The 14242-nt window shown below is 45.3% G+C and overlaps 1 protein-coding gene and 1 long non-coding RNA gene across 2 annotated transcripts in view; one reads left to right on the plus strand and one right to left on the minus strand.

The window, feature by feature from the left end:
* Nucleotides 1-14242, plus strand: part of cdh23 (cadherin-related 23) — a 261541-nt gene that overhangs the window by 235419 nt on the left and 11880 nt on the right. The window contains exons 31-35 of the mRNA XM_087982495.1: nucleotides 342-593; nucleotides 3922-4083; nucleotides 6032-6288; nucleotides 8856-8953; nucleotides 10913-11033. Of these exons, the coding sequence (XP_087838621.1) occupies nucleotides 342-593; nucleotides 3922-4083; nucleotides 6032-6288; nucleotides 8856-8953; nucleotides 10913-11033 (890 nt within the window). The remainder of the gene's footprint in view (nucleotides 1-341; nucleotides 594-3921; nucleotides 4084-6031; nucleotides 6289-8855; nucleotides 8954-10912; nucleotides 11034-14242) is intronic.
* Nucleotides 1-14242, minus strand: part of LOC148137430 (uncharacterized) — a 24557-nt gene continuing 10315 nt past the window's right edge. Inside the window, exon 3 of the long non-coding RNA XR_015754280.1 lies at nucleotides 1-625. This is a non-coding gene — a long non-coding RNA (uncharacterized LOC148137430). The remainder of the gene's footprint in view (nucleotides 626-14242) is intronic.

Raw genomic sequence — 14242 nt, forward strand, 5'->3', positions numbered from 1 at the left:
TTGAACACTTCAGTTTATTAATTGTATATAAAACAGAAGTGAACAAAAGGTCGTTAGGGCAGTTCAGTCGGTCAGCCAGTTGGGACACCGGGAATCTGTTCATCTTCCAGCTAGAGTTAGACAGCAGGACATCACAAGGATGTGGGCAGCCAATGGCTAGAGGCAGGAGGTTTGGAGGTAGGACACCAGAGATAAAACCTCCAGGAAGAACTGGAAACCCGAAAATCACAAGCACACATCCTAAAGGCAGAAGTACTGAGAGCCTATGGCAGTGGCCCTTTCCAATCCATAATAACGCAACGACTGCAGAAATAACTCGTTAATTTTGTTTGTCAACACAGCTGGAGATCCCGATCACAACTTCCAGCTGAATCGGGATGGGCTGCTGAAGGTGTTGAAAGATCTGGACCGAGAAACCAACCCGTTCTACACTGTCATTGTCAAGGCCTCCAGTAACCCAAACTGGGCACCCCCGAGGGGGCAAGCCCAGCTGTTTGACCCCAGCGTTGACCTCACCCTCCAGGAAGTCCGCATCTTCCTGGAGGATATTGATGACCAGCCGCCAAGGTTCATGAAGTCCGAGTACACAGCCGGTGAGTTCCCAAATTTCAATCTAGATCTGGCTCTGGCGGCAGAAAGAACAAGGATTTGTGAACTGTTTGCATGACAAATGTTTGAATGGGGGAGAGAAGCAGAGGAATCTACAAATAGAAATACAGAACCCACAGAAAGCAGCAGATTAGTAAGATCATTTAGGAAAATGAGCAAGCAGGCAACAAATGAGACAGAGATATAATTGAAAAGTAGAGAACAATTTTTGGTAGGCCAAAGACAATCAAAGGATTTATCAAACTAGTCATTATTTAATTGCAGTGTTTTATAAAGTAGTGTATATCTCTTGCCATGGACAGAATTCAATGGCTGTGGCATTAGGGGTTATCCATTAAATAGAAGACTTTCCACACTGCAATGAATACTGGGAAAGTATATCCACCATTGCCATTGTTCATTTTCTGTGAATAAATACTGATTACTTATCAAAGTCTGTCAAGAGGCTGAATTTATTATGTCTAAAGTAGAAAAGTCGCACTAAACTTATATAGAACCTTGGTGAGACCTTGCCTGAGCAGTTGTGATCTCCGTATTGTAAAAGCTGTACAGAAACAGCACTGAAGATGCAACACTAAATGAAAAGGATGGGAGCAGACTAGGAGGAGAGGCCGAACAAGCTGGGACTTGTTCTTTTCCTGCGTAAAGAGAAAGTAGGGTGAGACCCAATAGCAAACACTTCCATCATCTTAACGTGTGTGTGTGTGGAGAAGGTGATTGTGTTTGCTGATAAGTCCTCAACCTGGAGGCAATTGATATAAGGTCATCACTAATAATTCCTGTTGGGAATACTCAGAGAAGATTCCTTACCCAGAGGAAAGTTGAAAATGTAAAATTTATTATCACGTGGAGTCCTTGAGTTAAACAGCATTCATGAGGAAGCTAGATAAACACATGAAAATAAAAGAATGGAAAAATCTGCTGACAGGGAGAGGCTGACATCACCACCATCACTGAGGCAGGTTATCCCCATTACTGTTTCTGTAAATGTCATCTTTTAGAGTCAGACAGTCATACAGCACAGAAACAGACCTCCAGTCCAACTCATTCATGCCAATCAGATATACTAAATTAATCTAGTATGACTTGTTGGCCTATATCCCTCTAAACTCATTCTATTCATGTACCCTTTCCAGATGCCTTTTTAATGTTATATTTGGACCAGCCTCCACCACTTCCTCTGGTAGCTTGTACCATAAATGCACCATCCTCTGTGTGAAAATGTTGCCCCTTTTAAATCTTTCTCCTCTCACCTTAAGCCTATGCCATCTAGTTTTAGACTCATTGGCTATTCACCCTATCCATGCCCCTCATGATTTTATAAACCTCTATAAGATCAGCCTCCGACGCTCCAGAGAAAACAGCCCCAGCCTATTCAGCCTCTCCCTATAGCTCAAACCCTCCAACCCTGGCAACATCCTTGTAAATCTTTCTGAACCCTTTTAAGTTTCACAACATCCTTCCTATTAGGAGGGAGACCAGCATTGAACGCAAAAGTGGCCGAACTAAAGTCGCAATATGACATCCTACACGAGTCACTGTTTCCCAAGAATCTGTTTTAATGAATCCCTTTATTAGATATTTACACTGAAGGCGTTGCAACAGTCAAACCAAACACAGATTCATTAGAGAAAGTCAATAGCTTCTGTGCATGATAAAGGAGCTGAAACTCAAAACGTGCTGGTGGTTTTGAGGTCATCTGTTGAAAGAGACCTATCTGTCCTCACAGATTTGGCAATACTTCACACAAATGGACTACCCCCGGTTGACAGAATAAATCCAGCCTCTTGACAGACTTTGATAGGAAAGCAGTGTGTCTTCAGAGAAAGTGAACAATGGCAATGGTGGATATACTTTCCCAGCATTCACTGCAGCTTGCAAAGTCTTCTATTAAATGGATGACCCCTAATGTCACAGCCACTGAGTTGTCTCCATGACAAGAGATACGCTGCTTGATAAAACACTGCAATCAATTACCTTTGATAGTCTTCTGACTACCCAAAAAATCGAATTTGTGACTGAATATTTTGGCCCAAACTAAATCTAAGGCATTAAAATAAAACAAAGATCTGAAACAAGAATGGAAATTGCTAGAGGAACTCAGCAGGTCCGGCAGCATCTGTGGAGAGAAAGCAGAGTTCATGATTTTAGTCCAATGATCCTTCTGAACAGTTCTGAGGAAGGGTCACTATGCTCAAAATATTAACTCCGCTTTCTCTCCTCAGATGCTGCCAGATGTGCTGAGTTCCTCTCGCAATTTCTGTTTTAAATCAAAGGTGTTGTTGGCTGATAGAAACTGCTGACTTGCTGTGTGTGTGTGTGTGTGGCTTTAAATCATTTACCTGCATTAATTTCAGTTTATAATAAAACCACTTTCTGTACACTGTACCCGCAGCACAGGTAAATGCACTTTGCGTGTGTCTGACTAACAAACAGCTGCCTCTGATCTGGAAGTGAAACACTCCCCCACTGTGCTCCACGAGTCATCATTTTTACCCACAACTGCACAAAAAGGTTTCAGTTCACATGAGAATACAAGTATTAAAGCCACACGATCAGTGTCTAGTACTCATTTACGAATCAAAATTGCAATTAACTGTTTTTGCATTCCAAAGTTGTTACAGTAGGTGAGTGCCAGACGTATAAGATAAAGCTAATCTAAATGAGGCAACCCTTATGTTGATTCCTTTATTTGCAACTCATGTTGTTATTTTCAGTGTGGAAGCAGGACATTCAGCCCATCAATCTGCACCAAATCTCTGAAGACCATCCCACCCTATCCCTGTAACCCTGCACTGCCCATGGCTAACCCACCTAGCAATCACATCCCTGAACACCATGGGCAATTTCCCATGGCCAACCCACCCTAACCTGCACATCTTTGGAGGAAACCAGAGCACCCAGAGGAAACCTACACAGACATAGGGAGAAAGTGCAAACTCCACACAGATCTGAGGGTGGAACGAACCTGGGTTGTTTGGTGTTGTGAGACGGCAATGCTAACCACTGAGCCATCTTTCCATCCCTTTTAAAAAAGAATAGCTAACCTACATTTTTGTTGCGGGCAGGAAAGATGAACTTATTTGGGTCAAATGGCATTCTAGTGTTGGCTGTCAATATCCAAATGATGCTGCATTCTCTGTATTGTGAGTGTGTGTGTGTATGTGTGAGAGAGCGTGTGTGTGTGTGTGTCTGAGAGAGTGTGCATGTGCGTGTATGTGTCTGTCTGTGTGTGCGCGTGTGTATATACGTGGGTGCGTGCTTATCAGTGTGGATTCCTCTAATACTGATGGACCACTTTGCTGCTTGTAGGTGTTGCTACTGATGCCAAAGTAGGCTCTGAGCTGATCAGAGTGGAGGCTTATGATGCCGATATTGGAAACAACAGCCTTGTCTTCTATCAAATTGTTAACATCCGCTACTACCAGCTCCAGTTCAATGAATCTGAAGATGTGGGGAATGTCTTCATAATTGGTAGGATCTCAAGAGACTTGCATTTCTGTACACTATGCTGTCTCATGCCAGCTGTGGAGCCTTGACCAAGATATTTTGTATTACTCGGAGTTAATATTAGGACCTGACAAGTTGACGTGAATAACTTTTGTCCCACATCTTCACACACAAAAAAAAACAAGCCTTGTGCAAACAACATCCTAGGCTGCTTCAGAGGTACGATTATGTGAAAACAGGTGCTGGGAAGGAAATATTGAAAGGGGTGATCAAAATGATTGGGTCAAAACTGGGTTTAAAGGAATAAATATCATTAGCCACCTGGGTCCCAGTTCTGGAATTCTCTCCTTAAATCTCCATCTCCAACTCTCACTTTCACCCTTTAAGATGCTGCTTAGACCCTACATCTGCACAGGTATTTAATCTGTAATAATGTCTATTTACTAGCTTAGTGTCAAATATTGTCTGAATCTGATCCTTGTGAATCAGTTATATCTTCTGTCAAAGCTGCTATGTAATTATAAGTTGTCACGTATTCACAGAAACGGATATGTCTGGGTTGGTCAGGCCAGGCATGCTTCACAAAGCCTCATTGCTTTGCTTTAGTGATGCTGCTTGAGGCTATAAAGAGAAATCTGCAGAAATTCTTACCAACAATCTGGGTAAGGAGACTCACAAACCAGGCCTTTCCCCAATCCCCATTTCACTCCTGGAAGCAAAAATTGCTGGAGATCACAGCGGGTCAAGCAGCATCCATGGAGAGAGAGAGAGCAAGGTAACATTTCTTTAGATTAGATTAGATTAGATTACTTAAAGTGTGGAAACAGGCCCTTCAGCCCAACAAGTCCACACCAACCCGCCGAAGTACAACCCACCCAGACCCATTCCCCTACATTTACCCCTGCACCTAACAGTATGGGCAATTCACCTAACCTGCACATTTTTAGACTGTGGGAGGAAACCGGAGCACCCGGAGGAAACCCACGCAGACACGGGGAGAATGTTCATCAGAGCTGATGTGAAGTGTGGAAGGGGCAGCATTTCTGCAATAGTCAGGGGTGGAGTGCTGGGGGAGAAAGGTTGCTGATAGTGTAGATTAAGTGACCGGAATGTGGGAACGGCAGAACAATTGTGTGTCTAACTGCCAGACTGGGAAGAGACAGCCCCACTGGAAGGAGGGGAGGGGGGAGAGAACATGGTGACAGAGAATGTAACAAATAAAGATTAGATTAGATTCCCTACAGTGTGGAAACAGGCCCTTCGGCCCAACAAGTCCACACCGACCCTCCGAAGAATAACCCACCCAGACCCATTTCCCTACCCTCTATATTTACCGCTGACTAGTGTACCTAACACTATGGGCAATGTAGCGTGGCCAATTCACCCGCCCTGCACATCTTTGGACTGTGGGAGGAAACCAGAGCACCCGGAGGAAACCCACGCAGACACGGGGAGAATGTGTAAACTCCACACAGACAGTCGTCCGAGGCAGGGATTAAACCCGGGTCCCTAGCGCTGTGAGGCAGCAGTGCTAACCACTGAGCCACTGTGCAAGTGGGAGTGAGTTTACAATCTGAAGGTGTTGAATGCAACATTAAGTCCAGAGGGCTGTAAGGTATCTAGTATGAAGTGGAGATTTTGTTCCTCCAGTTTGTACTGTGATTTGCTGGAGCACTGCAGCGTGCCAAAGGCGACAAATGGGCATGCGAGCAGGACGCTGTGTCAAAATGAGCGGCTACAGGAAGCTTGGGGACCGGAGGTGTTCTGCAAGGCAGTCTCCCAGTCTGCATTTTGTTTCTCCAATGTAGAGACCTCACTGTTCAGTCAAACTCCTAAAATGGTGAGGTAACAGGGAGGCAGCGGGGGAGTTTGCTGCCACCAGCAGCCCCTCCTACTTGGGGAGCAAGAGACCTTCCCAGCCAGCTGCGAGGAGGTTTGTACTGTTAAAAATCTTTGATTTCCTCTTTCGCAGGGGAGCAGGATGGCATTGTGAGGACCTTTGACCTCTTCACGGCCTACAACCCTGGCTATTTCCTGGTGGACATCATGGTTTCAGACCTAGCCGGACATAATGACACATCAGTGATAGGAATCTACATTCTGAGAGATGACCAGCGTGTTAAGATCGTCATCAATGAGATCCCTGAGAGGGTGCGGGAGTTTGAAGAGGAGTTCATTAAGCTGGTCTCCAACATCACTGGTGCCATTGTCAACACAGATGATGTGCAGGTAATGTCCCTCACCGGCTCTCATTCAGGTCTCAGGAGCTCACTGGACCAAGAATGAAGAGTAGATCATCCGTTCAGTTTCACACCTTGCAAGATGATAGTTTTTTTAATACAGCACTAGTTTTATAGAGGGTAGTGTAGCTGTCATATCATTGGGCAAGTAATTCCAGAGGCCCAGAACAAGCAGTGAGAGATTGAGGGGTCAGCGACTGCATATGAGGAAGGAAGAGGAGACAGAAGGGAAACCAGAGCTGAAATTGGAGAGCAATTCATCATACACAGGCCTCAAGATCAACCCTTCTGTGGAGTGTCCCGGAATAGTCCAAGATTAGATTAGATTAGATTTTCTACAGTATGGAAACAGACCCTTTGGCCCAACAAGTCCACACCGACCCTCTGAACAGTGAGCCACCCAGACCCACTCCTCTCCCCTATATTTACCCCTGACTAATGCACATAACATTACTGGCAATTTAGCATGGCCAATTCACCTGGCCTGCACATCTTTGGACTGTGGGAGGAAACCCACGCAGACAATGGGGAGAACGTGTAAACTCCACACAGACAGTTCACCCGAGGCTGGAATTGAACCAGCGTCCCTGGCGCTGTGAGGCAGCAGTGCTAACCATTGAGCCACCAGTTAAAACTAGAATCTCCAGCAATATCACTGCCAGCACCTGAGAAGACAAGTCAAAGGCCTATAAAAAGAAAATGATGCATTTAGAAAAGTATATTTGCAACTCTTGCTCACCAGCTAGAAAAATATTACATCATGGATGGCATGATATTTTTGAATGAAACTGGAGATTTTACTACCCATCCTCTGGAGCAGGTGGGTCTTGAACTCATACCTTCTGCCTCAGAGGTAGTGATGCTGCTGCTGCGCCACAAGAACCCTAATAAACTGATTTACTGTCAAGATCACCAGTTGTCCAATTGGATAAAGCAAAGACCTTTGGTTTTTCACTCAGCTGGATGGAAAGGTAGGGCATCAGGCAACCAATTGCCGGATCTCGGTACAGTTGCAATGTAGAGATCAGTTCACCAGACCACAACAGAATACTCTCTCTCGTACAGAGAGCTGTTAACAAACATATAGTATTCAGGGGCATAGAGTGAGTGTGTAAGTCACCAGGACATAGGGATGCTCTCTCATTAACTGCTGGTGATTTAACTTGAGGCCACAATACCTCAAGCAAGACGAGAAGTTGAGAAGGAGGGTCCATCAAGCTGACCGTAGCCAGTTATGAGAATTGAATCCATGTTGTTAGTATTACACTGCTTTGCAAACCAACCATCCATCCAACTGAGCTAAACCAACCCCTAGGGTATAGAGTACAAGAGCAGGGAGATTAGGAAAAATGTATAAAAGACACTGGTTTGACTTCAGCTGAAGTACTGTGGGCACCACACCAGAGGGAGAATGTGACTGTGTTGGAGAGAGTACATTAGAAGTTTCTGAGAATAGTTTCAGGGGTGAGATATTCCTGTTATGAGGAAGGATTGAAGATGTTGGGACTGTTCACCTCAGAGAAGAGGAGGCTAAGAGGAGATTTGACAGAGATTGAGGATCTGGACAAAGTGGATAGTGAGAAACAACACTCTCCTAAATGGCTTGAGAAGTGGGGGACACGGTTCAGAAGTGTTTTGCAAAAAAAAAGCAAATGCAAGATGGGAAGAAATGTTTTCACTCAGAGATTAAGGTCTGTTCCCCAGGATGGGGGAGACCAAGACTAAAGGGAATGGGTTTAAGGTGAGACGGGAAAGATTTGAAGAAGATCTGAGGGGGCTGGTACTGTTACAACATTTAAAAGGCATCTGCAGGGTACACGAATAGGAATGGTTTACAAGGATATGGGCCAAATGCTGGCAAATGGGAGTAATTCAGATTGGGTTGTCTGTTTGGCGCAGATCAGTTCGAATTAAGGGTCTGTTCCTTTCCTGTATAACTCAGTGATTCCCTGAGTAGTTAGGGTCTGGAATGCATGGCCTGCAAGTGTATTGGGAGCATGTTCAGTTTAGGATTTGAGAGGGCATTGGATGATTATTTAAGTAGAAACAATACACAAGATACAGGAATAAAGCAGAAGGTTGGTTCTGGATGCAGCCACAAGGGCTGAATAGCTTCCTCAGGCACTGTAACAATCATGTGATTCTGTGTAATTGGGACAGTCAGAGGCAAGAGATCAAATTGTTTGTCTCCAGGAACACGTCCAACCAGAGAGTTGGCAACTGTCATCTAGAACAGTTGGCAGAGTGGGTACCAGAGCGGGTACCAGAGCGGGTACCAGAGTGGGTACCAGAGCGGGTACCAGAGTGGGTACCAGAGCGGGTACCAGAGCGGGTACCAGAGTGGGTACCAGAGCGGGTACCAGAGCGGGTACCAGAGCGGGTACCAGAGCAGAGTTAAATCAGTACATGACGAGAATGAGTGCAGGGAATGGCAGCAGCTGGCGTTACGTGAGGGTTCACGGCACAATCGGCAAGGGGGCAGTCTCACTGATGGATAAATCCCCACACAGCAGAACGCTTTCTGTACTGACCAGAGTTTTATGTCTTTGCTCACAGTTCCACGTCGATCAGAAGGGCCGGGTGAATTTTGCTCAGACTGACGTTCTGATTCACGTGGTGAACAGGGAAACGAACCGAATCTTGGATGTGGAGAGGTGAGTTGGCCAGGGTGGGGCTGTTCTAATGGCTGTGGTTAGGACTGTTCACTGATCACATCAGAGCACCAGGATTTCATGAGGTCTCTGTTCACCCAATGGTTTGTAGAGAATTGCATGGAGGTGGATTTTGAGGGAATCTGGAGAGTTAAAGGAAAAGAAGCCAGGTGGACTGAAACCAACAAGTTGCATTTATACCAGCACCTGTAATGTTTGAGAAAGGCAAAGGAGAAACAGTGTGGGGAAATCCAAGGGATATCTGTCACCCTGGAGTTGTGTGATGGCTGCTGTAGTGGAGCTGCCTCCACCTCAGGACTTGCATTTGTATAGCACCTTTTGCCATCTCAGAACATCTCAGTGTTTTAAAACCAATGAAGCCCTTTACATACATACGTGGTCTGACCAGGAGTAGGCCATTTGGCCCCTCAAGCCTGCTGTTCTATTCAATAAGATGATGGTTGGCTCTGTTTGAATTTCAGATTTCATATCCCCACCTGTCTCCCTGTAGCGTTTGATTCTGTTGCTGAATCTACCCCCGCCTTGAAAATAATCAGTGACAGTGGGTCCGTGAAAAAATTCTGCCAGCCCTGTCACTCAGCTACAGTGAGTGATAGAGTCAGAAACACTGGGGATTCAGTGTCAACGGAAGTGTGACCAGGACAGAGGGTATAGTCTGTGCTGAGGCTGTGAGAGTACATCCTATCTGATTGCAACCACCATCAACAGCAACACCCTGAAGAGGTTTTAGAAATTATTCAACTGGAGAGCAAAGAGGATGGTTCTGGTTTTGGTTCCTCAGAGTAAAGAGACCATCGTCTGTTCTCCTGGTTTCAATAGAAAGTTCACCAATGTCTGAGGAGATGTCAGTGACTCACTTTTTAAAAATGTAAACACAATAGTAAAATATCAGAAAGCTGTTTTCATCGAATCCCTACAGTGTGGAAGCAGGCCATTCGGTCCATTGAGTCCACACTAGCCCTCTGAAGAGCAGCCCATCCAGACCTACGGGTTTGAAAAGTGTTGTCAGAATTGCTGCAGTGCATTGTGTGCATTGGACATGTTGTATTATGGCCTGACCAGACAGGGACTGCATCCTCACTACGTGACGTGTGAAGCAGTGGTATAATTGATCTTGGTTTCAGTCATTTACTCTCTGATTGTTTAATGGAGTCAGCATATTGTGTACAATCAGTTGTTAAGTGTGTCATGTAACAGTAATTGCCAATAAGACACAATCCAGACCCTGTCGAAGTCTGAGACTTAATGACAATTTTAGTGGTTAATGTTGTTAATAAGCTTCAAGATATCTGTCTCAACAACACCCAGTCTTTATGACATGTTATATTAGCTAGCATATGGGGAGGCACAGACCTTATCAGATATCCAGTATCAGCTATGGTCCCTGCTCCTAATCGCCATCCGTTGTTCTCACTCACATGTATCTGTGCTTAGGTGTGCACCAAGCACAGGATCACGCTCAACTGTTACTCAAAGGCTCGGTGGCATATTGGTAGTGTCCAAAACTAGTTTAACCCAACAAATGTCAATACAAATGCTGCCACTGTGCATCAGTCGGAGGCAATGACTGTTTAACGTGGATGGAGTGCCATTCACGTGGGTTATCTTGTCCTTGATTGCACAAAACTTCCCAGAGAAATGGGGATATTCCATCATGCTGCTGTGTTGTGCCTTGTAGATGGTGAGTTACTTGCTGCAACATTTCCAGCCTTTGACCTGCTCTTGGAACCACAGTATTTGATTAGTGCAGATTATGGTACACAAATCTTAACACAGAAGCATTGCTATGTGAAGCAGAGTGACTTCAAAACATTTTCACTAGAAGCATCACTACCAATAACTACATCTAACACAAAGAGCAAGCCTACCTGTGATGGTTGAGTTTGGGATGAAAGAGTGCCCTTGATTGACCCCACATATCGCTGTGTGATTCTGTTCCAGGGTAATCCAAATGATTGATGAAAATAAGGAACAGCTTAGAAATCTCTTCCGGAATTACAACATCCTTGATGTCCAGCCAGCTGTCACTGTCAGGGTAGCTAATGACATGACGTCTTTACAGGTAACATTAAATTCTGGAACTCTCCGTTAACACAAGTCACTGGGTCACTGTCAGGGTAGCTAATGACATGACGTCTTTACAGGTAATATTAAATTCTGGAACTCTCCGTTAACACAAGTCACTGGGCCTCTTTGTTGCCGAGGCTTAGGCTTCCAAAATAAACAAATTCTCTGCTGGCACAATCATAGGCCACCCACTTGTAGGCTGCATTGCAAACATCTTCTCTGACTGCGGAAAACATTCCTTGTAATGAGCATGTCTGGCCTTCCAAAAGAGAATTGGATGATTCATTTGAAGAGAAAACATTTTTCAGGGCCAACAGGGCAAGAAAGGAGTGAGGCTAGCTCAATAGCTCTTACTGGGAGAGCTAGAATAGACAGGCTGAGTGGCCTCCAACTGTGCAGCAACCACCTAGTCATTCAGTCCAGCTGCAATTCACCCTCCAGCCTGGCAACTATTTTCCAGTGAGTCTCCCATACAGAGGGCAAGAAACACGCTCAACAAAACAAGTCCAGTGCCACGTCAGTGAATGACATAAAACTGTGTCCCAAACTGATCTCAATCCCTCTAACCTTGCCCCAGCTCCAGCCCCCAGGTTTGCAGTTACCTGGGGGACTCAGCTCTACACTGGATGTGTCAATTACAGTCATGTAGTCATACAGATCTACAGCCCGGAAACAGACCCTTCAGTCCATCTCATCCACGCTGACCAGACATCCTAGATTAATCTAGTCCCATTTGCAAGCATTTATCCCATACCCTTCTAAACATTTCCTATTCATGTACCATACAGATGCTGTAATCGTACCAGCCTCCACCATTTCCTCTGGCAGCTCATTCCATACACGCACCACCTTCTGCATGAAAAAGTTGCCCTTTCGGTCCTCTTTAAATCTTTCTCCTCTCACTTAAACCTCTGCCCCACACCCCAGGGAAAAGATCTAGGCTATTCACCCTATGTATGCCCCTCAGCCTCCGACGCTCCAGGGAAAAAAGCCCCAGCCTATTCAGCCTCTCACTATAGCTCAAACCCTCTAATCCTGGCAATATCCTTGTAAATCTTTTCAAGTTTCACAACATCCTTCCTATTGGGAGGAAGATCAGAATTGCACACAATATTCTAAACATTGCCTAACCAAAGTCCTGTACAGCCACAACATGACCTCACAACTCCTGCACTGACCAATAAAGGCAAGTTTAAAAACACCTTCTTCACTGTCCTGACTACCTGGGGCTCCAATTTCAAGGAGCTATGAATGTGCACTCCAAGGTCTCTTTGTTCAGCAACACTCCCCAGGACCTTACCCTGACGTGTATAAGCTCAAACAGTCTGCCCGTGTGCTGAATACTCAGGGCCCAGCATCAGGTGCACATCATCACGTTCTAAGCAACAGACCCTGTGTGGCACCAAAAACAAGATCACCCAAAATTTCTAAACCATCGCTTACTCACTGCACTCTCAAAATGATGTGCACCTTAAACATGAGCCAATACAAAAATTGCTTTTTTTGACATTGTGCATAACCTATTTCTTGTTTTGTTTTTGCTTTCCTTATCAAGTCGATTCTCACAGCCTCTAAACCCCACATAGGAGATGGGAACCCAAACTCTAGTTATCGCACTGTTGTTTTATTTATTGTAATAACCAAATCCCTTCTTATCCATACCATCACTTCTTGATAACAGCGACCATCAGTAAAGGCACCGACAAAAGCCACACTTCAGATGGTAACAAGGATTTGAGAGGGTAGACAGAGAGAAATGATGGCCACAGGTGAAGGACGTTGACACTGGGGAGGATGGAGGGACGGGTGGTGATGGTTGATGGGATGAAGGGTGGTTGCTGCTGCAAAACCTTAAACTTCCAGCCGTGCTGCTGACTGGTGATTTCAGAAAGATGTTCGCCAGTCCAATGGGAGCAGACAAAAAATGGAGCTATCTTCCCGAAGTAGGTTGAAGCTAAAAGTCAACTGAATTTTCTGACTCGAGATTGAAAGACCTTGGAAGGCAAGAATTAATGCAGATATGGAACCAACGCAGCCACGTCCAGGGTAAACACAGGCACATCCAGCATAAACACAGGCACGTCCAGGGTAAACACAGGTACATCCAGCATAAACACAGGCACGTCCAGGGTAAACACAGCCGCGTCCAGCGTAAATGTAGGTGCATCCAGGGTAAATGCAAGTGCATCCAGGGTAAACACAGCCACGTCCAGTGTAAGGGAGGCACATCCAGGGTAAACACAGCCACGTCCAGTGTAAATGCAGGCACATCCAGCATAAACGCAGCCGTGTCCAGGGTAAACACAGCCACGTCCAGCGTAAGGGAGGCACATCCAGGGTAAACACAGCCACGTCCAGCGTAAATGCAGGCACATCCGGGGTAAACACAGCCACGTCCAGCGTAAATGCAGGCACATCCGGGGTAAACACAGCCACGTCCAGCGTAAATGCAGGCACATCCAGGGTAAACACAGCCATGTCCAGCGTAAATGCAGGCATGTCCAGGGTAAACACAGCCACGTCCAGCGTAAATGCAGGCACATCCAGGGTAAACACAGCCACGTCCAGCGTAAATGCAGGCACATCCAGGGTAAACGCAGCCATGGACAAGTTGTATTTATGGCCCGTTTACGTTAAGATTCCTGAGCAGATGTAGGCACTTTGGTCCCTCAAGGTTGCTGCATCATTCAGTGAGATGATGATTCATCTACTTCGGTCCCACATTCCCATCTGCCCTGATGACCTTTGAGTTGCACACTGTTACATGATATGACTAGTTTGTTTAAAAATCTATCCCAGTTTTTGGTCATCTCCTTGTGGCTCAATGTTGTACCTTGTTTTAAAATGCTCCCAAGACCCTTCCATCAGGTTTAAGGTGCTATATAAAACTGTGTTAGGGCAGAGTGCAATCAATACACAGACATGACTCTGCACACATCCTACTCCTTGTTTCAGTTTATTGTATCAGGGCGGGGGGGGGAGGTTGGTTGACTGAGAAGATGCTATGAATATTGCTGGTGACCAGAGCCCCCAGAAATGTTCGATCCAGCCCAAAAAGCTAGAAGGGTTTGGCAAATTAGCATTTGGTCTTTCGACATAAAGTGCTCTTTTCTGTAAATCTTACACAGCAGAGGGTTAAATACGTTTGCCAGTTTCTGTCCTGGCGTGACACGATGCAATGGTACTGGAATTAGGAGTGGATAC

This window comes from Chiloscyllium plagiosum, unplaced genomic scaffold (assembly GCF_037043375.1).
Source record: "Chiloscyllium plagiosum isolate Xiang-an unplaced genomic scaffold, Cpla_swu_hap1 HiC_scaffold_43, whole genome shotgun sequence".
Classification (NCBI taxonomy): domain Eukaryota; kingdom Metazoa; phylum Chordata; class Chondrichthyes; order Orectolobiformes; family Hemiscylliidae; genus Chiloscyllium; species Chiloscyllium plagiosum.